The sequence below is a fragment of the Rhinichthys klamathensis genome, unplaced genomic scaffold (assembly GCF_029890125.1).
Source record: "Rhinichthys klamathensis goyatoka isolate OS25496 unplaced genomic scaffold, OSU_Roscu_1.1 h1tg000361l_1, whole genome shotgun sequence".
NCBI classification, from domain to species: domain Eukaryota; kingdom Metazoa; phylum Chordata; class Actinopteri; order Cypriniformes; family Leuciscidae; genus Rhinichthys; species Rhinichthys klamathensis.
Genome location: NW_026606870.1, coordinates 107,501 through 133,257, shown reverse-complemented (window position 1 = coordinate 133,257; position 25,757 = coordinate 107,501). Strand labels below are relative to the sequence as shown.

Sequence of the window (25,757 nt, the reverse complement as noted above, 5' to 3'; positions counted from 1 at the left end):
TAATTCTGAGCTGAATCTGCCAAATCCTCCAATACAACTGAAGCAAAGCCCATCTTTGCACAAATAAAGCATAGCAGATGTATATTATAACTGACAGCGTACTGTTGCATTACTCCGCAATCCCTGCAGCGAATCCCAAAGCTAAGATGTGTTGAGAATAATCAGTGATATTTGTTAAAGCAAGCATTACTTTTATGATTGATTTTTTTTTTTTTCATAAACAGACCATATTATGTCCGTGATGTAGTTTCAGGCTCTACTAGAACAGGTTTTCCTGCTTGAATGTTGATTATTCTCCTCATATTCTCCATTGTTGCGGCTCCTCTCTTCCCAGTCTGTCAGTAACGCTCTGTTTACTTCCTGTCTCTATGAAGCCCCTCCTTCTGAAAAGCACACTGTGCTCTGATTGGTCGGCTGGAGCAGTGTGTTGTGATTGGTCGAGCGCTTCGAGTGTGTTTGGGAAATGTCCCGCCCCTTTCCATAACCGCCAGTTTAACACACTACTAACTAACTCAACCAGGCCCCGCCCCTTTATTCTGTGTATGAATTATTATAATGAGGAATATTGTGACGTGTTCGTTCCCGAAAGAAACTCAAGACTACAATGGAGGCGTTTCAGGAGTTCAGAAACACTGACACTGATATAGAGGAGAACTGGAGCTTCTTCATCCTCAAACAGCAACATCACACACTAAACACAGATGGAGTGAATAATGCCTCGTATTTTGCAGCTTGAAAATCCCAACTTTTTCCCCCCTGACTTTGCATCCTAGAAACTAACAAGCAACTCGCTCTTACCCACCCAGATCAGCCAATAGCAGCCGCTCAGCAATGTGTTGTAAAGCACTGTGAACCTCTTAGCAAATGCATAGAAATTATTTTTAACAACGCACTAGCGGCGTCTTTTGCTCAGACACGACTTGTTCTTCAGAAGTTCTAGTGGCATTATGTAACTTCACTTAGTGATGTGCTTACAGTACATGTGCCGTTAGCTTCATTGACACAGTCTCTGATCGTACATGCAGCGTCGCTCTGTTAGCCGGTCGAGAGAGTGCAGAAGTGATGAAAGATTCAGAGCTGTTCTGTGGGCTGTGCGAGCTTGAGCAGAGCTTACTGTTAAATAGAGCAGCGGTGTAAAGCCGTGGAGCTGCAAGATTAATCGTGATCTCGATTCAAACACCCATGCAATCTTATTCCTAAATAACAATGATTTGGCTCTGTCTATTAAACATTTTTCAAGGACGATCACAGCGAAACTGATCTGTGTTCTGACCCAGAGAGATCAGATGTCATGAAACCGCTTCACAAACAGCCTTTTCAATCACATACCATCATTATTTCTGTGTTAGTCATTCAAATGATCTCAGAAGCACTGCGATTAAAAGTTTATAATTCAGATGTAAACGCTGATATCTACGGTAGCGATCAAAATAGAATAAATCACCTTTTGAAAGTAACTTGAAGCTTCAAATAAAGATTGTATCAATTGCATCATTACACCAGTAGGTGGCGACAAGTGACGTTAAATGTATTTGAATCTCTTGAATAATGAGTCAGACATTCAAAAATACTGATTCTTCCAGTAATGAAATGAGTGAGTCGTTGAATCATTCACTCAACCTGATTAATTAAAAAAACAAAAAAACAAAGAAAATGAATATTTGTTAAATAGATTCAGCAATTAACATTTTCCCTGAGGCCAGCATATTTCATATTTCAATGGGAGCGTCAAATATTTACAAACGTTGACTTTCACACTGAGAGCTTGCTGTTTGTTTTTCTAGACGCAAAGAGCTGAAAAATGTTCAACTTTGTGTAAAACGCATCGCTCATCACTGTCAGTTTATACATCCAATCCCAGTGGAGGAGGGGCGGGACTAATCCCACACCGACCAACCGGCACATTCTGCTTGTGCAACAGACGACGACAAGCACAACGACGAACTAAAGCATTTAAAACAAGAGACAAAGCAAACACTTCACATTGCATCGACATTTTCCTATTCAGAAACAAACTACCTTTGAAATCAGACACTAGTAACACTTCCGCTGATATTCTGTCTCATAGTAACGTATAAAAAGATGGACTGTCCCATTTCTTCATGGTGATTTCTGAATCGGACATGAATGTGTGAAGACTCTGCTTAGTGCCACGCCACTTTTTGACATTCCAAACTTGTCTGAGCTGTCGTGTTCAAATGCCTCCATCTGCGGGCCGGCTGCTCGGAAACTAGCAGCGCCGCATTTGCATTTTAATTTGCATTCAATCACGGCTGTGAGAGTGTGTGTTTATGTGCGTGTTTGCGTTTATGGGGTCTTCTGAAAATTGCCTGGTGTTTTTCTGTTTTCCTCCTTTTTATTATAGAAGCTCTACGAACCTTAAATTTCAATCTGTCCATTCAGGGTGAATGTAGATGAGACCCTACTATCTTTTTTTTATTAGCTCACAGTCTGTATCTTTCTTTCTCTTTCCATACACAGATTTCATTAGCAATGAGATCTTGGACAGCAGTTCAGCAGAATTTATTATTTGATTTCTAACACCCACTCACACTAACAAATTTAACATGTTTTCCTTGATTACTAACACACAAAATATGATTCTGTTGGCCTGAAATCTAAAAGCATTACTATAGTACTCAAAGCAGACATTTATAGTACATGAAGCACACGTTTAGATGGGTTAATATTTTAGCGTTATTTATATACTTGCATAGTATTTAGTAATAATTTGAATTGGCAATATTCATTTTTTGTTTTAGTAATCTAGTAAACAAAACCAAACCACAGTCAGAAGTTATCAATTATTTGAGCTGTAATGATTTTTAAATAAAAAAAATTTAAAACCGTCCTCCTTACCAACCAGGCTGGTCTGTCCTAACGGGGCCAGATGAGAAGTTAATCTCTTTAATATTCAGAAAGAAAGTATATCCAGAACTTGTTTGAACACTTCTTGAGGAAAAGTTCTATCTTTTCTAACCAAAATACACATTTTTCTACGTAATTTACTCACTACATAACTTTTTGTCATACAGATAAGAGTAATACACCATTCCAAACTGTAAAGGACTACTTTTATTTGTGTACACTCACAATAACAACAAAAACGTGTTTTTATAAAATAAAGAAGACCAACAGGATGAGCTTTCTTCCGTCTCAGCCTCCGTGACCTGCAACCCTCACATTAATGAACCGAAACTCAGCCATTTTCCTCACAGACATGAGAAACATACCTTGAAATGTACTTTTAAACGAACCAATTTGAACAGAAAACAAATTCTCTCTGCTTATTTAATCCGTATGAAAGGTGGGTTTCTCTCTATAGGCGTGTTCACTATACTGCGAGATCTGTGCAGCCGACACTGACCCAGAAAACACCAGTTTATTAAATAATTCAAATGTCTCCTTGCTATTTTTTCCATAATCATTACTTTTGCCAGTGCTTTGCGGCAAGCTTTGGGTGCACTTGAGCACGGAATAGGCATATATATATATATATTTAGCCCCCCGCATATTTAAGTAATTCAATTTAATATAAATGTCGACATTAGTCAACTAAGGGCTTAAACAAAAGACTAGAGAAATGTTTAGTTGGGATTAGCGCTAATATTCCCTCTTCCCAGTCTGTAGTATCACATGTGTAATCCTGACTCTCTCCTCTTTATTCCGCTCATAAGGCTGTAGTCGTAGAATAAGGAGAGCGCTGGGCTTCAGACTCGCTGGATGATTGGCAGAGGAGAAATGGAGAGAGAGACCCTCTCCCTGAGCTGTGATTAAAGTCCCTGAGATCTGTCCATTAGTGCACGGGCTTCTTCAGAGAATGTGTGGGCTGCTGGATATTGGGGTGCCACAGGAACCAGGGTTAAGACCTTTTCCTTTTCACTTTATGTGATGCCTGTCACATTTTTCATTTCAGCCTCCTAAATGGTCTCGCCTTCCTCTTTCCCTCCAACCTGAGATTTAAATGTGAGCCATCTTTCCGTTCCTCCACACTAAATAAGAAGGAATTGACCCTCTCCGTGGCTAAATTACTCATCAAAAGCACAATCTTTTAACAGCGCCGAGTGCTGAATGGGTCTCTTAGATCATATTTCCCATGCCATCGTTGATTAACGTTTGCTTTGAGGTAAACAAGTTTGGCAGATCATTTCCTCACCACTAGAAAATACGTTCGTTGGGAAACCCTTTATGGTCCATTACTGGTGAAAAGCTCCGTCGTTAGGTCTAGTGATGAACCGCAGTGTTCTGGACACTTTCTGCTTTCCTCATGAGCCTCAGGTGTTCTGATGGGAAGCACTCGCTTCGATGAGCTTGAAACTGATGCGAGGTCTTCCAGTGATGACCTTTTCTTTGCCAAAGGCAACAGTCAATACAACACATCTGGGGAAGTCAGTGAACTTTGACCTGGTTGAGGCTAAAAAATCAAACGAGCATTTTGATTGCAAGCTTGGTTAAATGATTAGAATGGAGATTTATCAACACTAACATGCAGTTTCCCGAAGGCCTATAATCTCACACTCAGAGTAGGGTCTTACTTTGAATAATACTTTGCGTTTTGCGTATGTTCTAGACAGTATGAATGCGTGTAGTATGGATGCACATCGTCATGTTGTCATTATCATGTGACCTATCAGCGTCAGTAGCATCACTTCACTGCCATTCGCAACTCTTAGATATGCACTTCAAAATCTCACTGGAAGTAATCTTTATAAATGCTGTGAAAGTGGACATACTCTCACATATAATATAGCTGGATCAACAGGCCTGTGGAAAGAGGCAATAAGGGCCGTCTGGTTCAATCCCGAAGGAAGCCATTCTGCACATGATTAGCATAATTAGTGCCCCCCCCCCCCCCCCCTTCAAACAAAGATTTTGTGAATTAATAATATGCTCAAATTATCTACTTCACAGATAAGCAAATAAGCAATCATGGAATAAATGAATCGAGACCATGTGAGACGGGCGAGCGATGAGATCTGACAGTTGTACAAATGATAATTAAAAGCCTGACTTAATATACTTATATATTTACTCATAGTTTCCACGTGACGTCACACTCTTATATAGAAACGGCCACTCGAAGGGCAGAACGAGCTGTCTTTGTCATCGTCACCAGGTTTGTGCTAATGTAGTAAGACGGTGATATTAAAAGACCAAATTCAACACCGCTTATTGATGATGCAGTGCATATTATATATTAGGTAAGTGAGTAAATGAACCCAGATTATAAACCCAACGTGCAGTTTCTCGTTAAGCGTTTTTCCATGTAAAACCATTATGGAGAAATCACGTTGCTTTCATGCTGTGTGTTCACCGGCTCATCTGTGTAGAGTTAGTTTTATCATAAGGTGTGTACTGAATGTGGTCTTTTAATATCACTCTTTTAGTACATTAAAGCACCTTAAGTGTTTTTCACGTTAAATGTCCTGCTGTTTTCAGATCAGAGCTTATACTCCAGTGGTTCTCCGTGTCTTAGACTGCACCATTGTCCACAAAAATACTGAGAGGCTCGGTGACTTTTCCACTTTTACTATTTCTACTCGATAATATACTTTTAATCTTGGCAAAACAAGAAAAAAATATCTTTATAAAAGTATGTGGCATTTAATTGTTTTTTATTAATTTACATGACCTTTCCAGTTCTAGAAATCCCACTTTTAAAATGAAGCCACCTCATATATCCATGAGAGGTGAATTACAATCTAAAATATCTTGATTTTTAGTAGTTTTATCTGATTTTAAAGCTTGTTTCGTGTTATTTGAGGTCATCTTGAGGTTGAGAACCTCAGTTGTAGACTGATATATCTCGCTGTCATCAGTCTGCAGTGAACACAAGGTTTCTGTCCTCCATTCATCCCTCCATCTTTCCTCAGTTTAACAGCACAGACCTGTTATTCTAACTTATCGACTCGCCTGGCCGTATTCTTCCACAAGCGCCGTTGTTCTGCCTATTGATTGATCAGCTGTCGAGATTATGGATTTCTGGGGCTCGTGATGTGCCGTATTGATGGATGGCCGTTCTCTCTCGACCCCAGACCTTTCTGTCTCTCTCTATCTTTCTCTCACACACACACACCTTTTGACTTGCCTTCATTCATCAATTGGATGGAGATCAATGTCTGTAGTAATAATGGAAAGACGGAGGGGAAAGACAGCTGGAGGAAGAGAGTCTCAGACTGATTGATATGATATGATATGATATGATATGATATGATATGATATGATATGATATGATATGATATGATATGATTGATATGAAATGATATGATATGATATGATATGGATGTGATTTGAAAGAGTTTGGTCAACTTTCTTTTCTTTTATTTCTGTTTCACACACATTTTTCATTTCTATCACAAGTTTTATTTTATTTAATTTTATTATATTTTTTAAATTTGTATTTATTCCTGTGACGTAAAGCTGAATATTACTCAGGAATCTTTACAGAATCAGAAGTTCAAAAGTAATGTAAAAGATTTTTGATGAATTTATTGAATAAAAGTATTAATTTCTTTTCTAGAAGTTAAATACTTTTTCAAATACAATTTTGATCAAATAAATGCAGGCTTGGTGAGCAAAAAAAGAGACTTCTTTAAATGAAAACACATTATATGTGTACAGATCCCAAACTTTTGAACACTAACTTTGTCCAAACAAGGCTATTATGTGATTTGTATTTCTTAATATATTTTTTATTATATTCCTGTATATTATTTTGTCTTCAAAATAATATACAGGACGTGCCAGGGATATTTTCCCCAGATTTTTTTTATAAGTCCAGATCCACTGATGTATTCATAGTGTTGACAACATGTTTGGTTTCTGCTCCAATTTATTATGACAAGCAGTTGTAGTGTCTGTGTGTGTGTGTGTGTGTGTGTGTGTGTGTGTGTGTGTGTCAGCGGGGAAAATAACTCATTTTAGACTTCAAGTGTGTCAGCTCGATGTCATCGCATTCATCATAGGTTTGATGACATCAAGCGCTCTGAACACTAGCCCACTGTAAACACCACGGATGAGAGTGTGTGAAAGTGAAAGTTCAGTCAACGACGGCTCTGTGATTTGGACTCTGTGTGTGTTCTCGAGGGCAGGGAAGTGTGTGTGTTTGAGGATGAATGAAAGAGACGGGTGGGAGTGAACGTTCCTCCTCCTGTCAGCGAGCTGATGTGCTAATGTGCTGAAAATCACACACTAATAAGATCTAAACTGGATTCCTAAATTGAGAGAGAGAGAAAAAAAGTCTCTTCCTCTCTCTCTCTTCCACTTACGTAACCTCTCTTCCACTTTTTTGACTCCGTTGCTTATTAACAAGGACAGAGAGAGAGAGAGAGAGAGAGAGAGAGAGAGTCAGGGATGTAAGCTGTTCTCCTTTAATACATTGTTTCTATTAATGCACCAAGAAGATCCTTCTTGTTTAAAGAAGTACTGTATCAAATGCTTTCAATAGCAATTAAAATTCTTCATTAATAATAATGATATTCATGTTTGTCAGATGTAAAGGTTTCTGTTCTTATTTTCAGCATTATAAACTAGTTCTAAAGTCCTTACAATTTTTAATGTTTGTGTAAGAGTCTCTTCTGCTCACCAAAGCTGCATTTATTTGATCATAAATACAGTAAAACAGTGAAATATTACTCCAGTGTAAATCAGCTGTTTTCTATGTGAATATACAGTAAAGTGTAATTTATTCCTGTGATCAAAGCTGAATGTTCAGCATCATTACTCCAGTCTTCAGTGTCACATGATCCTTCAGAAATCACTCTAATATGAGGATCTGATGCTCAAGAACAAGAAGCAATGTTGTTTTGAACATTGATATTTTAGTGCATCTCTTATTGTTTGATTTTGAATCAGATTTGACTTGTTCCTCCATAACCTCGGTTACGCCGTCTCAGGTTCTCAAACGACACAGTAAAGCGTTCTGCTGAAACTCAAACTGAATTAAACCCACTTGACATTTAAAGGGAAACGCCGACCCGCACGGGCAGAGACACACCGGGAGAGAGCATCCGCTTTTGTGCACAAATAGCAGCTCTGGTCTGAATAAAACATTCTTTTGCTCGACTTGGCCAGAGGTAATGGAGGAACCAACAACGATACGGCCTCAATTATTGAAGTGTGTATGAAAGCTCCACTAACACTGTCCTCTCGCTCGGAGAAGAGCTGCGGTTTACATGGAGAATCCCTGACCGTTCACAAACACAGCAATCAGCAGCAAGGTTAAGTGGGACAGGAGCTCGAGAAACAAAGGTGTGTGTGTGTGTGTGGGACAGGAGCTCGAGAAACAAAGGTGTGTGTGTGTGTGTGGGACAGGAGCTCGAGAAACAAAGGTGTGTGTGTGTGTGTGGGACAGGAGCTGGAGAAACAAAGGTGTGTGTGTGTGTGTGTGTGTGGGACAGGAGCTCAAGAAACAAAAGTGTGTGTGTGTGTGTGTGTGGGACAGGAGCTCGAGAAACAAAGGTGTGTGTGTGTGTGTGTGGGACAGGAGCTCGAGAAACAAAGGTGTGTGTGTGTGTGTGTGTGTGTGGGACAGGAGCTCAAGAAACAAAAGTGTGTGTGTGTGTGTGTGTGTGGGACAGGAGCTCAAGAAACAAAAGTGTGTGTGTGTGGGACAGGAGCTCGAGAAACAAAGGTGTGTGTGTGTGTGTGTGTGTGTGTGTGTGTGTGTGTGTGTGTGTGGGACAGGAGCTCAAGAAACAAAAGTGTGTGTGTGTGTGTGTGTGTGTGTGTGTGTGTGTGGGACAGGAGCTCGAGAAACAAAGGTGTGTGTGTGTGTGTATCTACTTAACTATATTTTGGGAACAAATCTGTACCCAGAAGTGACCAAAACCTGACAAAATTTCCAAAACCTCCCTTTATGGACGGCCTCATTTGTAAAACTGGTATGAAAATAAAGTAATTCGAGTTTTTTTTTGAAAATGTAAAAATGCAGAAAGTTGTGTGTGATAGGTCGGTTTAGTGTGTGTGATGGGTTGGTTTAATGAACGGGTTAGTGTGTGTGTGAGTGAGATATAATTGTTTTTATACTGTACAACAAAAACCTACACGTCTATGGAACGTCCCCATTTAGATAGCTAAGTAAACGTGTGTGTGTGTGTGTGTGTGTGTGTTATCAAATGCCTAACAACCACCCAAAACAGTGCACCCACCTGTCAAAATTTCATTAGAAGTTGTAAAATTGGATTTGTTCAATATCTGAATGCATTTTCCGCACAAACGTTTGATTTGTCCTGTAGAACAGTTCTGTCACTCTGAGTAAGCATTAATCCGAGCTGTCTGTCGTGTCTCTGATGGCTTCTAATCATGTTGACTCGGCTCGCTCCTCATATGTGTGTGTGTTATGTAAGACGGCTCTCCGGGAGTCACATGACCCTGCCCTCATATCAGCGACTGCTGTCTTCATTCCTGACGTGTGTTTCAAAATGAGGAAACATGGATTTGTGATGAACCCAGGCGAGAGTGGACGTGCTGAGCTATGAAGAGAACTATGGGCCGATTTCTTAATAGACTTTTCCTCCTCCTCCACTTCAGTAGAACTCTTGCATTTACTTGCTTAATTCTGAATCATCTCTACAGGACATGAGGCAAAGGAGCGTTTAAAGCTGAATATGTCAGTCTTAAGTAATTCCTTGGCCGTTTAATGACCCTGAATCTCTTGATAAGCACATTAAGTTACTTCTCTCTCTGCTCTGACAGCTCAGAGGCTCTGGCGGGGGATCGTGACGTTACGAGTCGAGCTGAACACACACTCGTCTCCGTCAGCACATCATGACTGAACACACACTCACGCCTCCGTCAGCACATCATGACTGAACACACACTCACACCTCCGTCAGCACATCATGACTGAACACACACTCACACCTCCGTCAGCACATCATGACTGAACACACACTCGTCTCCGTCAGCACATCATGACTGAACACACACTCGTCTCCGTCAGCACATCATGACTGAACACACACTCACGTCTCCGTCAGCACATCATGACTGAACACACACTCGTCTCCGTCAGCACATCATGACTGAACACACACTCACGCCTCCGTCAGCACATCATGACTGAACACACACTCACGCCTCCGTCAGCACATCATGACTGAACACACACTCACGTCTCCGTCAGCACATCATGACTGAACACACACTCCCGTCTCCGTCAGCACATCATGACTGAACACACACTCGTCTCCGTCAGCACATCATGACTGAACACACACTCGTCTCCGTCAGCACATCATGACTGAACACACACTCGTCTCCGTCAGCACATCGTGACTGAACACACACTCGTCTCCATCAGCACATCATGACTGAACACACACTCACGCCTCCGTCAGCACATCATGACTGAACACACACTCGTCTCCGTCAGCACATCATGACTGAACACACACTCGTCTCCGTCAGCACATCATGACTGAACACACACTCGTCTCCATCAGCACATCATGACTGAACACACACTCGTCTCCGTCAGCACATCATGACTGAACACACACTCGTCTCCGTCAGCACATCATGACTGAACACACACTCGTCTCCGTCAGCACATCATGACTGAACACACACTCACGCCTCCGTCAGCACATCATGACTGAACACACACTCGTCTCCGTCAGCACATCATGACTGAACACACACTCGTCTCCGTCAGCACATCGTGACTGAACACACACTCGTCTCCATCAGCACATCATGACTGAACACACACTCGTCTCCGTCAGCACATCATGACTGAACACACACTCGTCTCCGTCAGCACATCATGACTGAACACACACTCGTCTCCGTCAGCACATCATGACTGAACACACACTCACGCCTCCGTCAGCACATCATGACTGAACACACACTCGTCTCCGTCAGCACATCATGACTGAACACACACTCACGCCTCCGTCAGCACATCATGACTGAACACACACTCGTCTCCGTCAGCACATCATGACTGAACACACACTCGTCTCCGTCAGCACATCATGACTGAACACACACTCGTCTCCGTCAGCACATCATGACTGAACACACACTCACGCCTCCGTCAGCACATCATGACTGAACACACACTCACGCCTCCGTCAGCACATCATGACTGAACACACACTCACGCCTCCGTCAGCACATCATGACTGAACACACACTCACGTCTCCGTCAGCACATCATGACTGAACACACACTCACGCCTCCGTCAGCACATCATGACTGAACACACACTCGTCTCCATTAGCACATCATGACTGAACACACACTCGTCTCCGTCAGCACATCATGACTGAACACACACTCGTCTCCGTCAGCACATCATGACTGAACACACACTCGTCTCCATCAGCACATCATGACTGAACACACACTCGTCTCCATCAGCACATCATGACTGAACACACACTCGTCTCCGTCAGCACATCATGACTGAACACACACTCGTCTCCGTCAGCACATCATGACTGAACACACACTCACGCCTCCGTCAGCACATCATGACTGAACACACACTCGTCTCCGTCAGCACATCATGACTGAACACACACTCGTCTCCGTCAGCACATCATGACTGAACACACACTCACGCCTCCGTCAGCACATCATGACTGAACACACACTCGTCTCCGTCAGCACATCATGACTGAACACACACTCGTCTCCGTCAGCACATCATGACTGAACACACACTCGCGTCTCCGTCAGCACATCATGACTGAACACACACTCACGCCTCCGTCAGCACATCATGACTGAACACACACTCACGCCTCCGTCAGCACATCATGACTGAACACACACTCCCGTCTCCGTCAGCACATCATGACTGAACACACACTCGTCTCCGTCAGCACATCGTGACTGAACACACACTCGTCTCCGTCAGCACATCGTGACTGAACACACACTCGTCTCCATCAGCACATCGTGACTGAACACACACTCGTCTCCGTCAGCACATCATGACTGAACACACACTCGTCTCCGTCAGCACATCGTGACTGAACACACACTCGTCTCCGTCAGCACATCATGACTGAACACACACTCGTCTCCGTCAGCACATCATGACTGAACACACACTTACGTCTCCGTCAGCACATCATGACTGAACACACACTCACGTCTCCGTCAGCACATCATGACTGAACACACACTCACGCCTTCGTCAGCACATCATGACTGAACACACACTCACGCCTCCGTCAGCACATCATGACTGAACACACACTCGTCTCCGTCAGCACATCATGACTGAACACACACTCGTCTCCGTCAGCACATCATGACTGAACACACACTCACGTCTCCGTCAGCACATCATGACTGAACACACACTCACGCCTCCGTCAGCACATCATGACTGAACACACACTCACGTCTCCGTCAGCACATCATGACTGAACACACACTCGTCTCCGTCAGCACATCATGACTGAACACACACTCCCGTCTCCGTCAGCACATCATGACTGAACACACACTCGTCTCCGTCAGCACATCATGACTGAACACACACTCATCTCCGTCAGCACATCATGACTGAACACACACTCACGCCTCCGTCAGCACATCATGACTGAACACACACTCACGCCTCCGTCAGCACATCATGACTGAACACACTCTCGTCTCCGTCAGCACATCATGACTGAACACACACTCGTCTCCGTCAGCACATCATGACTGAACACACACTCCCGTCTCCGTCAGCACATCATGACTGAACACACACTCGTCTCCGTCAGCACATCATGACTGAACACACACTCACGCCTCCGTCAGCACATCATGACTGAACACACACTCGTCTCCATCAGCACATCATGACTGAACACACACTCGTCTCCGTCAGCACATCATGACTGAACACACACTCACGCCTCCGTCAGCACATCATGACTGAACACACACTCACGCCTCCGTCAGCACATCATGACTGAACACACACTCACGTCTCCGTCAGCACATCATGACTGAACACACACTCGCGTCTCCGTCAGCACATCATGACTGAACACACACTCGCGTCTCCGTCAGCACATCATGACTGAACACACTCACGCCTCCGTCAGCACATCATGACTGAACACACACTCGTCTCCGTCAGCACATCATGACTGAACACACACTCACGCCTCCGTCAGCACATCATGACTGAACACACACTCGCGTCTCCGTCAGCACATCATGACTGAACACACACTCGCGTCTCCGTCAGCACATCATGACTGAACACACTCACGCCTCCGTCAGCACATCATGACTGAACACACACTCACGTCTCCGTCAGCACATCATGACTGAACACACACTCGTCTCCGTCAGCACTTCATGACTGAACACACACTCGTCTCCGTCAGCACATCATGACTGAACACACACTCGCGTCTCCGTCAGCACATCATGACTGAACACACTCACGCCTCCGTCAGCACATCATGACTGAACACACACTCGTCTCCGTCAGCACATCATGACTGAACACACACTCACGCCTCCGTCAGCACATCATGACTGAACACACACTCACGCCTCCGTCAGCACATCATGACTGAACACACACTCGCGTCTCCGTCAGCACATCATGACTGAACACACACTCGCGTCTCCGTCAGCACATCATGACTGAACACACTCACGCCTCCGTCAGCACATCATGACTGAACACACTCACGCCTCCGTCAGCACATCATGACTGAACACACTCACGCCTCCGTCAGCACATCATGACTGAACACACACTCGTCTCCGTCAGCACATCATGACTGAACACACACTCACGCCTCCGTCAGCACATCATGACTGAACACACACTCACGCCTCCGTCAGCACATCATGACTGAACACACACTCACGCCTCCGTCAGCACATCATGACTGAACACACACTCACGTCTCCGTCAGCACATCATGACTGAACACACACTCGTCTCCGTCAGCACTTCATGACTGAACACACACTCGTCTCCGTCAGCACATCATGACTGAACACACACTCGTCTCCGTCAGCACATCATGACTGAACACACACCGTCACAGACTCGTTATGAGCAATAATACATTATTTATCGGCTTTAATATATCGGGCAAAGTTTTTGTTTTATCGGCCGATAACGATAACATCAATAATGGACATATATCAGGCGATACCGATATGGTGGCCGATATATCCCTACTGATATCCTTTTTAATCGGTTGAGTGAATGATTCAATGACTCAAAGGCTTCACTTGTTTGATTACTGGATGAATAAGCATTTTTTAACAGATCTCTTGAATGAATAGGTGTGTTTGTTGTGAAGAGTGTGTGTATGCCGAGAGCTGGCGGCTCTTAATGCGTTCGAATCGCTCTTGCGGTCTTATGTCATACACAGATCGGTCTGAGTAGCGCCGCTTCACATCGAACACACCCAATGATTCAAACACATTAAGTCACATGTCGCCACCTACTGGTTTAACAATAAAATTGAAGGCGATTTACTTTATTTTGATCACTACCCTAAACATCAGTGTTTATATACACACTAAACTTGAATTTGAATGATTTGAATGATTGTAAGACATAAATAATTCTACTGTGTCTGAGTCAAGATCGTTTAACGATTAATGCTGCAGTTCTAATTTGCGCCAGACTCTCTCAATCTCACTGACCAAACACAGAAAATCTCTTGCATCTGAATGGCAAATCTCATCCGAATGGCTGACGTGGTTCGTCTCAATCCTCTCTTCATTAATGCAACATTTGTGTGTGTGTGTGTGCCTCTGAGTCTGGCGCTGTCAAGATAATGTAAGAGCCAAGCAATCGGGTTTTGCGAAGGATGTCGTGTGGCGTCGGCTCGGAGGGGGTCGTGTTTGTAAAAGCGGGCCGTTCGCCGCCGTGACCCATTTCCAAACGACGCCAAGCTGATCAGAAGAAGAGCGAGAGTGACTGAGAAGTGCTGGTGAATACGCCTCCCCTGTGCCGAAACCCAGGCAAACAGCTGTTATTAGGATTCAGCGGCTGGTGTGTGTGTGTGTGAGAGCATTTCCATACAACCCTAGAGAAAAGCAAGCGCTCTTTACACCCCAATGGCGGAGCTGAAAGTTTAATGAGGTCATAAAGGTCTGTATGGGGCTTCAACTTAATGCGCTTTGCCATTCGGTTGGCTTTAACGCTACGAGCGAGTGTATGCACGTACCGAGCGTGTGTGTGTGTGTGTGTGTGTGTGTGCTTATTAGAGGGATAATGTTTGGCCGATGAGTGTCCCGCAGGTCTCTGAACTCTGATTGGTGCGTTCTGTGCTTTATGTATATATGCAGATAAGCTTCATGGAAGAGAGTTTAACAACATGTGGCTAATCCCCTCTATTGAATTGTATGGTTCTCATATTATAATTCTTTCACTGGGATTTACATGTGTGTGTGTGTGTGTGTGTGTGTGTCGGGTTTGACAGGGAGATCAGTGCCCTTGTGACACAAGCACATCCTTCAGTCAGTCCGAGACGTCGTCTTTGTTTGAGGGTAAATTGATTGTTTTTTTGCTCCCAGGTTCTGCTAATATCGAGAGGGAAGTGTAGTGCTTAATGTAATGAAGGTTATTTGGTTTCAGTATATTTGCTAAAAAGAGACGCGTGTATTTTTTAAACCAAAGACACCGGAATGATGTTCTTGCTCATTTTGGCTCAAATTTATAGAATAGTTCATGCATAAATGAAAATATGTCGTTCCAAACCTGTATGATTTTCTTTCATCTGTTGAATATAAAATGAAATGTTTAGCAGAATGTCCCAGCTGCTCTTCTTTAGATAGTGAGTGTGAATGGGGAATACGACTGTCGAGAACGATTCTCCGTCAACAACCACTTAAAGTCCCCCTGTGGTGAAGATCCAGCTTTTAATGTTGTTTATGTGTCTATGTGGTGTTTTTAATGTGCTTTAAGACACACCATGTGTAAGTTCATAAGTCGACAGCATTGCTGAGTATTTTCTGCTTAAAACTGCAGTGAACCAAAGACAGTCTCAAAAACACGGTTTGAAATCGCTGGTGTTTCTGACGTCACAAACGACCTTGTAACCAATCAGATCAACGTGTGATCGTCAACCAGTGGATCTCTGAGCTGAGTGAGTGGAGCCGGGGCTCATTTGCATATTCATAGAACCGCGCATACTAAATGAGGCAATGGTGTCAAGTTACATTCAAGATATTTAAAGGAATGAAGAATTTTTTTGATTTTGGTGATTTAAAAGATGAGTTTTAGGGGATAAAATGATTGACTACAGGGGACTTTAAATTACCCAAAGCTATCGTATCGCATGTCTTCAGTCGGCTTGGAATGTAGCGCTTGAGTTTTATGACACTTATGCTGCATTTGCATTTTTTAAGGTTAACCGTTACATTCTATGTTAATTGAAATTGCATGGAATAGAGTGACTTGTCGTGAGTATTCTTCTTCCGTATCATGACGTACTGTACATCCGAGGGAAACTTGGATTATTGGAAAAGAAAAAATGGAGGTTGTTGATTGGATAGAGGCTGATCTGAATGCAAGTTTGCAGTCGATTGTAAGAAAAGGACAGTTTTAAGTCAAGTCCCCTTTATTGTTTCAGTGATAAACAGGAAAAACAGAATCAATGATGCAAACAGAACTCAGTTCTTCTGTTAAGCAGCTCTAAAAACGACAATAGTGTCCTTATTCAGATGAAGTCGGTTCAGTGTTGATTCAGTTTGGCTTATGAAACAGTCGAAGCAGCTCTAACTGAATTAAGCTGGATGATGACACTACTGTTTTCTGTAAAGTTTTGTTCTTATCCAATAAATACAGTAAATGGACAAACGTATGGATGAATCATATGAATAACAATTAGATCAATATAACATGCATTTAGAAAATACTTTAAAAAGATCACATTTCAGATATATCCATGTGTGTTCCACAAGTCAAATGGGTTTGGAACGACGATGGTGAGTAAATGCTTTTTTTGGGTGAAGGATTGCTTCCACTGCTTGTTTTTGCTGTTTCTCGTGTCGCTGAATGACCTCACGTGTGTCTCTGAGTCCCTGCGAGCGACGGCTGTGTGTAGTCTGACCTCGGCTGTGGCTCTGCCTCGGTTCGTCTCCTCAAGGTCGAGTCAGTAGGGGGTCCGTGTCAGCAGAAATCAAATGGCATCTTGTCCCCTAAACGTGGAGAGACCGAGCAACAGCTGTTCTGGAAAAATAAATAAAATCACTCAAACCAACCGAGGTGAAGTCAGAACACTGAAATTTATGTCTTTGTTTACCACAGAAAACCTTGGGAACATAAAATACTGGCCTTCAGTACATTTGACTTGGCAGGGTAGAGATGCTCTGAGTCACGCTGTATCTATGATAAACGCTGTATGATATGATACTGTATCTATGATAAACGCTGTATGATATGATACTGTATCTATGATAAACGCTGTATGATATGATACTGTATCTATGATACACGCTGTATGATATGATACTGTATCTATGATAAACGCTGTATGATATGATACTGTGTCTATGATAAACGCTGTGTGATATGATACTGTATCTATGATACACGCTGTATATGATACTGTATCTATGATACACGCTGTATGATATGATACTGTATCTATGATACACGCTGTATGATATGATACTGTATCTATGATAAACGCTGTATGATATGATACTGTATCTATGATACACGCTGTATATGATACTGTATCTATGATACACGCTGTATGATATGATACTGTATCTATGATACACGCTGTATGATATGATACTGTATCTATGATAAACGCTGTATGATATGATACTGTATCTATGATACACGCTGTATATGATACTGTATCTATGATACACGCTGTATGATATGATACTGTATCTATGATACACGCTGTATGATATGATACTGTATCTATGATAAACGCTGTATGATATGATACTGTATCTATGATACACGCTGTATATGATACTGTATCTATGATAAACGCTGTATGATATGATACTGTATCTATGATACACGCTGTATGATATGATACTGTATCTATGATACACGCTGTATGATATGATACTGTATCTATGATACACGCTGTATGATATGATACTGTATCTATGATAAACGCTGTATGATATGATACTGTATCTATGATAAACGCTGTATGATATGATACTGTATCTATGATACACGCTGTATGATATGATACTGTATCTATGATAAACGCTGTATGATATGATACTGTATCTATGATACACGCTGTATGATATGATACTGTATCTATGATAAACGCTGTATGATATGATACTGTATCTATGATAAACGCTGTATGATATGATACTGTATCTATGATACACGCTGTATGATATGATACTGTATCTATGATAAACGCTGTATGATATGATACTGTATCTATGATACACGCTGTATATGATACTGTATCTATGATACACGCTGTATGATATGATACTGTATCTATGATACACGCTGTATGATATGATACTGTATCTATGATAAACGCTGTATGATATGATACTGTATCTATGATACACGCTGTATATGATACTGTATCTATGATAAACGCTGTATGATATGATACTGTATCTATGATACACGCTGTATGATATGATACTGTATCTATGATACACGCTGTATGATATGATACTGTATCTATGATACACGCTGTATGATATGATACTGTATCTATGATAAACGCTGTATGATATGATACTGTATCTATGATAAACGCTGTATGATATGATACTGTATCTATGATACACGCTGTATGATATGATACTGTATCTATGATACACGCTGTATGATATGATACTGTATCTATGATACACGCTGTATGATATGATACTGTATCTATGATAAACGCTGTATGACATGATACTGTATCTATGATACACGCTGTATGATATGATACTGTATCTATGATACACGCTGTATGATATGATACTGTATCTATGAGAAACGCTGTATGATATTGTATCTATGATAAACGCTGTATGATATGATACTGTATCTGAGAAACGCTGTATGATATGATACTGTATCTGAGAAACGCTGTATGATATGATACTGTATCTGAGAAACGCTGTATGATATGATACTGTATCTGATAAACGCTGTATGATACAAGTGCTCCTCCGGCTTGTAATGAAGAGTTTTCTGACTGGTGTTGTGATGTCGAGCGTGTGTTTGTGTGAGGACTGATGCTGCGTCAATGCATGAGCCAAGTAAAGAGAAACAAGCGTTTGTGACGGCAATTAATCATGAATAATTCAGCTTCTGATACACAACCATGTTTGGCAAAATGATGGGAGAAATGTGGCATAGTCTAATACACTAATTAGGCTAACATGGTGTCATTCAAAACTTGTTTTCTTTTGCTAGACATTCATACTTTTACTATAGGCAGGGATGCATTAAATTGATCAAAACAGTAAAGACATGTATAATGTTACAAAAGATTTCTATTTCAAATGGTGTTCTTTTGAACTTTTTATTAAAGAGTCCTGAAAAATAAACCGCATCACAATAAACAAGCAGCACAGCTGTGTTCAACACTGATAATAATCATAACTGTTTCTTGAGCATCAGATCCTCATATTAGAGTGATTTCTGAAGGGTCATGTGACACTGAAGACTGGAGTAATGATGCTGAACATTCAGCTTTGATCACAGGAATAAATTACACTTTACTGTATATTCACATAGAAAACAGCTGTATTTTTTATCAAATAAATGCAGCTTTGGTGAGCAGAAGTTTCTAAACTCTCCTGAAGCCCCTTCTTTCCTCCCCATCTACCATTTCATCGGACAAATAATTGATTCCGGCTTAAAGGGATAGTTCACTTTGAAATTAATTTTTGATATGTTTTAGCTTACCTCCAGTGCATCCAAGATGTAGGTGTCTTTGTTTCCACAGTATCTTCAATTTTGATAATTTTAGGTAAAACCGTTGTTGTCTGTCAGTCATACAATGGAGGTGAAGGGGGTCCTCCTCAAAGAGCAGTCAAAATTAAACATTATTTAATGACTCGTAAATGTAAGTACACATTGATGCCCTAAGACACGAAACGAGTGGTTTTTGTGAGAAAACGAACAGTATTTATATTGTTTTTACCTCTTGTAACCACAGCCATGTCCAAGTTATCTGAGGGCGCGGACGCTTCCGTGTGTGACGTGTACGCAGACTGGTGCATAGATAAACTAGATGTCGCCTTGGCGACGGCAGTTCATTGGAACGAAACCTTAGCCAAGGCGACATCTAGGGTATATATATATCTATGCACCAGTCTGCGTACACGTCACACACGGAAGCGTCCGCGCCCTCAGATAACTTGGACATGGCTGTGGTTACAAGAGGTAAAAACAATATAAATACTGTTCGTTTTCTCACAAAAACCACTCGTTTCGTGTCTTAGGGCATCAATGTGTACTTACATTTACGAGTCATTAAATAATGTTTAATTTTGACTGCTCTTGACTGCCCGAGTTTGTTTACACAGTCCTGTACTTGTTCAAATCGCTGAATAACAACATTCACTGGTGCACTGCTCATTTACATTGAGTTTGGAAGTGGAGGTTCATATTAAGGCTTTGTAATTGTAAAAATGCAGCAGAAATGACAAATGCCAGCATGAATTTGCTTCACAGGCCTCTTGGGCTCTGTTGCATCATCATGCTGGTGGTGTAAAACATTTCTTTTCCCTTTGATAATTATTGTTTAAATGTTAAACCAGCACATTGTGCCGCAGACCAGTTGAATTTGGTCAATATTCCTGTGGTTCACCAACCGTTATCATGATGACCGGTGCAGTTCGTTCACTGAGTGCAGCACTGCAGGTCTGTCAGTCCTCATTTGAGCTGAATGTGTGTTCATTGTTATTAAACACGATCAGCTCTATGTGTTCTGACAGTGAGAAAGAAATTGCACAACATATAATTGCCAATTTAATGAGTCCTTCTTATATTGTTTCTCTCTTGCTTTTGTTTTTTCCCTGCAGTTGTGTTGCTGAACTCGAAGGAGTCCCAGGCAGAGCTGGGTTGGACCTCATATCCTTCTAATGGGGTAAGCCTTTCTATTTATCAGATTACTTTGAAGAAACTATAATAGTTCATTGTAGAGCTGCAGCAACAAATGATAAAATCACATCACATTCACGTCATTTTACAGTAGTGAGTTATGCAATTCTATGAACAAAACACAAATCTGAAATTATCAGAAATCTTTCCTGCGGGATAAGTGCATGAAACATGAGTGCTTTATATGAAGCGCTTCAAACAGATGCAGAAGCGTAATGTTTAACGCAAATGTTCAAGTCAGCTTTATTTATACAGCGCTTTTTACAATACAGAGTGTTTCAGAGCAGCTTTACAGAGATAACAGGAAAATAAAGCAACCACGTTTGTTTCCAGAAGAAAATAGTGTCATAGTCCAGCTTAAGTAAGTTCAGTGATGCTTCATTTTTGTTGTAAAAAAGTTATTAATTTAGTTCATTATTTATATATACACTCACCTAAAGGATTATTAGGAACACCATACTAATACTGTGTTTGACCCACTTTCGCCTTGAGAAATGCCTTAATTCTATGTGGCGTTGATTCAACAAGGTGCTGAAAGCATTCTTTAGAAATGTTGGCCCATATTGATAGGATAGCATCTTGCAGTTGATGGAGATTTGTGGGATGCACATCCAGGGCACGAAGCTCCCGTTCCACCACATCCCAAAGATGCTCTATTGGGTGGAGATCTGGTGACTGTGGGGGCCATTTTAGGACAGTGAACTCATTGTCATGTTCAAGAAACCAATCTGAAATGATTCGAGCTTTGTGACATGGTGCATTATCCTGCTGGAAGTAGCCATCAGAGGATGGGGACATGGTGGGCATAAAGGGATGGACATGGTCAGAAACAATGCTCAGGTAGGCGGTGGCATTTAAACGATGCCCAATTGGCACTAAGGGGCCTAAAGTGTGCCAAGAAAACATCCCCCACACCATTACACCACCACCACCAGCCTGCACAGTGGTAACAAGGCATGATGGATCCATGTTCTCATTCTGTTTACGCCAAATTCTGACTCTACCATCTGAATGTCTCAACAGAAATCGAGACTCATCAGACCAGGCAACATTTTTCCAGTCTTCAACTGTCCAATTTTGGTGAGCTCTTGCAAATTGTAGCCTCTTTTTCCTATTTGTAGTGGAGATGAGTGGTACCCGGTGGAGTCTTCTGCTGTTGTAGCCCATCCGCCTCAAGGTTGTGCGTGTTGTGGCTTCACAAATGCTTTGCTGCATACCTCGGTTGTAACGAGTGGTTATTTCAGTCAAAGTTGCTCTTCTATCAGCTTGAATCAGTCGGCCCATTCTCCTCTGACCTCTGGCATCAACAAGGCATTTTCGCCCACAGGACTGCCGCATACTGGATGTTTTTCCCTTTTCACACCATTCTTTGTAAACCCTAGAAATGGTTGTGCGTGAAAATCCCAGTAACTGAGCAGATTGTGAAATACTCAGACCGGCCCGTCTGGCACCAACAACCATGCCACGCTCAAAACTGCTTAAATCACCTTTCTTTCCCATTCTGACATTCAGTTTGGAGTTCAGGAGATTGTCTTGACCAGGACCACACCCCTAAATGCATTGAAGCAACTGCTATGTGATTGGTTGATTAGATATATAGCTGCTCTGGAGAAAACCGTGATGTTATCGTCCATGTGTAGTTTCTGATCAATAGGCTTTGTCTCTTTCTTTCACCTTATATTTAATGTACTTTTTCCCCCCTCTCTCAGATAAACACTTTTGTCATTCCTGTGTCCTGCATCTCGCATCCTTCTCTCTTCCTCAATGCTAAAGCACGTGCTGAAGATTTCATGCATAGTTTGACTCATCGCTGAGATGCGCAGTAAGCCTGACAGAGGACGTTTTAGCTCAGGACGACACGTTTCACCATTCGTAACGTCTTCTGTGAGGAGAAATGCTGCATGCTGGGGACTCTGTGCAAGCTGTTATTTGTTTAGCTTGTTAATTCTGGACCTGACAGCGATTAAATCCTCTGTCTCCTGCTCCCACCACAGCTGTGTGGACACACACACACACACACACCTCTGTGGTGTGTCATTCTCGTATCAGTGGAGAGTCTCAGCCAAACTGCTCAATTCCCTCAGAAACGAAGGATCTTCATTACACTGCAATTAATTGTGAAAACACTGTGAGAGTGTTCGTCTTCAGAGGCTCATTATAATCTCTCCAGCAGACAATGAGCTTGTTTGTGGTGCTGATTGAAGATGCTTTACACTTAATATGTTCTGTGTTTGATATACTGTAGCTGATTTGCCACTAATCTTTTTACAGATTGATTGAACTGCACGCCTTATAAATATCAATACCAACATGTGATGCACATATTGACATGGGCAGTGTTGTAATATGTAGGCATGTAAGTCTACAGAGATTTGCTAATGTACATCTTTGTGTACATAGATGCATATCTTCTCAAATATGTCACCTTTTTAGGGATTTGATGCAGCAAAGGAAACATTTGAAGATTAAATATGATTGGATTTGATCTGTTTATATAAGTATTACAGTTCGGCCTGTTAATGCTCAGTGAAAATGTGGGAAAACACAATGAAAATGTAATGGGGTTTTAAATTTTTTTAATTTTTTCTTAATTATTAATATTATTTATTTTATTTTGCAATGATTTTTTTTATCATAGAGACCTTCTATTCTTAAATTCTTAAAGCACAGTGGAAAAGTTAATACAGCCCATTGAAAAGTGTAGTTATTTTGTCATTTTGTTTCATTTGAATCCATTGGCATTTAACCAACGCTAATGGAAAATGAATTGCAATGAATATCACCTTGGTTTTTCACCAGATCTTTCTTTCCTCATTCCAGTGGGAGGAAATCAGCGGAGTGGATGAGAAATACAAGCCGATCCGCACATATCAGGTGTGTAACGTGATGGAGCCGAGTCAGAACAACTGGCTCCAGACGGGCTGGATCTGGCGGCAGGGCGGCCAGCGGATCTTCATCGAGCTTCAGTTCACGCTTCGAGACTGCAACAGCATCCCGGGGGTTTCCGGAAGCTGCAAGGAGACCTTTAACCTCCTGTACGCCGAGTCCGACTGGGACCTGGGCCGCGTGACCCGAGAGGACCGGTACAGCAAGATCGACACCATCGCTGCGGACGAGAGCTTCACGCAGGGGGATCTGGGAGAGCGCAAGATGAAGCTGAACACGGAGGTCCGTGAGATCGGGCATCTGAACCGGAAAGGCTTTCATCTGGCGTTCCAGGACGTCGGCGCGTGCGTCGCGCTGGTTTCCGTGAGAGTGTATTATAAGCGATGCTTGTCGACGGTGCAGAACTTGGCCGTGTTCCCGGATACGGTGGCCGAAGCTGCGTTCGCCACTCTAGTGGAGGTCAGAGGCTCGTGTGTGAATAACTCTGAGGTGGACACCGACAGTCCTCCCAGAATGCATTGCAGTGCTGAAGGGGAATGGCTGGTGCCGATCGGGAAATGCAGTTGCAGCGGCGGCTATGAGGAGGGACACAGCAGCTGTGAGGGTAAGACACACTCCTACAGTCGTGATGTAGTTTCAGGCTCTACTAGAACAGGTTTTCCTGCTTGAATGTTGATTATTCTCCTCATATTCTCCATTGTTGCGGCTCCTCTCTTCCCAGTCTGTCAGTAACGCTCTGTTTACTTCCTGTCTCTATGAAGCCCCTCCTCCTGAAAGCACACTGTGCTCTGATTGGTCGGCTGGATCAGTGTGTTGTGATTGGTCGAGCGCTTCGAGTGTGTTTGGGAAAAGTCCCGCCCCTTGCCATAACCGCCAGTTTAACACACTACTAACTAACTCACCCAGGCCCCGAACTTGCACAAATCTATGAAAAGGCATCAGGAAACTTTATTTTTATTCTTTTTTTTGTCATTTTAGTAGCTTGACAGTCCCATTCATTTTCTTTATATATTTGAAAGAAGTAGCCGGAATATTCTTTGAAGTTCTGCTTGTCCTGTAATAAAGTGGTGCGGGTTGGACCGGAGCGAGGGCGAGTACATGATGAGTTTTCAGTCTATTCTCGTTCTCTGTAAGCCGAGTGTCTCTCAGAGGCGGATGATGAGATCGCATGTTTAGAGCGTCACATGATGAGGCGCGCAGCTGTTAGTGTGACGCGGGTCGACGTGTGTGTGTGTGTGTGATGCAGGGCGAGACTTCAGGAGGTCAGCTGTGTGTGTGTGTGTGTGTGTGTGTGTGTGTGTGACGCGGGTTGAGACTTCAGGAGGTCAGAGGAACGTCACGCTCTCTAAACTTCTGTCTGTCACTGATCTGTGTGTGTGTGTGTGTGTGTGTGTGTGTGTGTGAGATTTCACAGGACATCTTGAAGGATTGTGTGAGTGTGTGTGAGTGGCAGTCGCTTCACACGTACAGCGACAGGCTGTTACAACAGACCCGGCATTGTGTCTTTATTCTGTTATTAGTTGTCATCGAATCATAAACCACTAAGAGTCATGTGACACGAGAGCCGGAGAACTAAAGTACGATACACTTCGGCCAAATTTAAAGATTTGCTGTAGTTTGTAAACTTGAAGATGCTCTTGTTTTGAAAGATGCCACACAAACCTATAAAACCATTTTTTTGGATAGGATCCTTTAAATATATTATATTATATTATATTAAAATAACATTAATATAATATTATTTTACATTATTTTATATTTTAAAAATAACATTATAATATAATAATATAATATGCATACATTTATTTTTTAAGCTCA

At 42.1% G+C, this 25,757-nt stretch overlaps 1 protein-coding gene across 1 annotated transcript in view; it reads left to right on the top strand.

Annotated features, from left to right (window-relative positions):
* The window catches only part of LOC130069343 (ephrin type-A receptor 7), a gene marked incomplete at its 3' end in the record, with an annotated part of 123,815 nt that overhangs the window by 13,217 nt on the left and 84,841 nt on the right, over window positions 1–25,757 (top strand). The window contains exons 2-3 of the mRNA XM_056233167.1: window positions 20,975–21,039; window positions 23,874–24,543. Coding sequence (XP_056089142.1) covers window positions 20,975–21,039; window positions 23,874–24,543 — 735 coding nt within the window. The remainder of the gene's footprint in view (window positions 1–20,974; window positions 21,040–23,873; window positions 24,544–25,757) is intronic.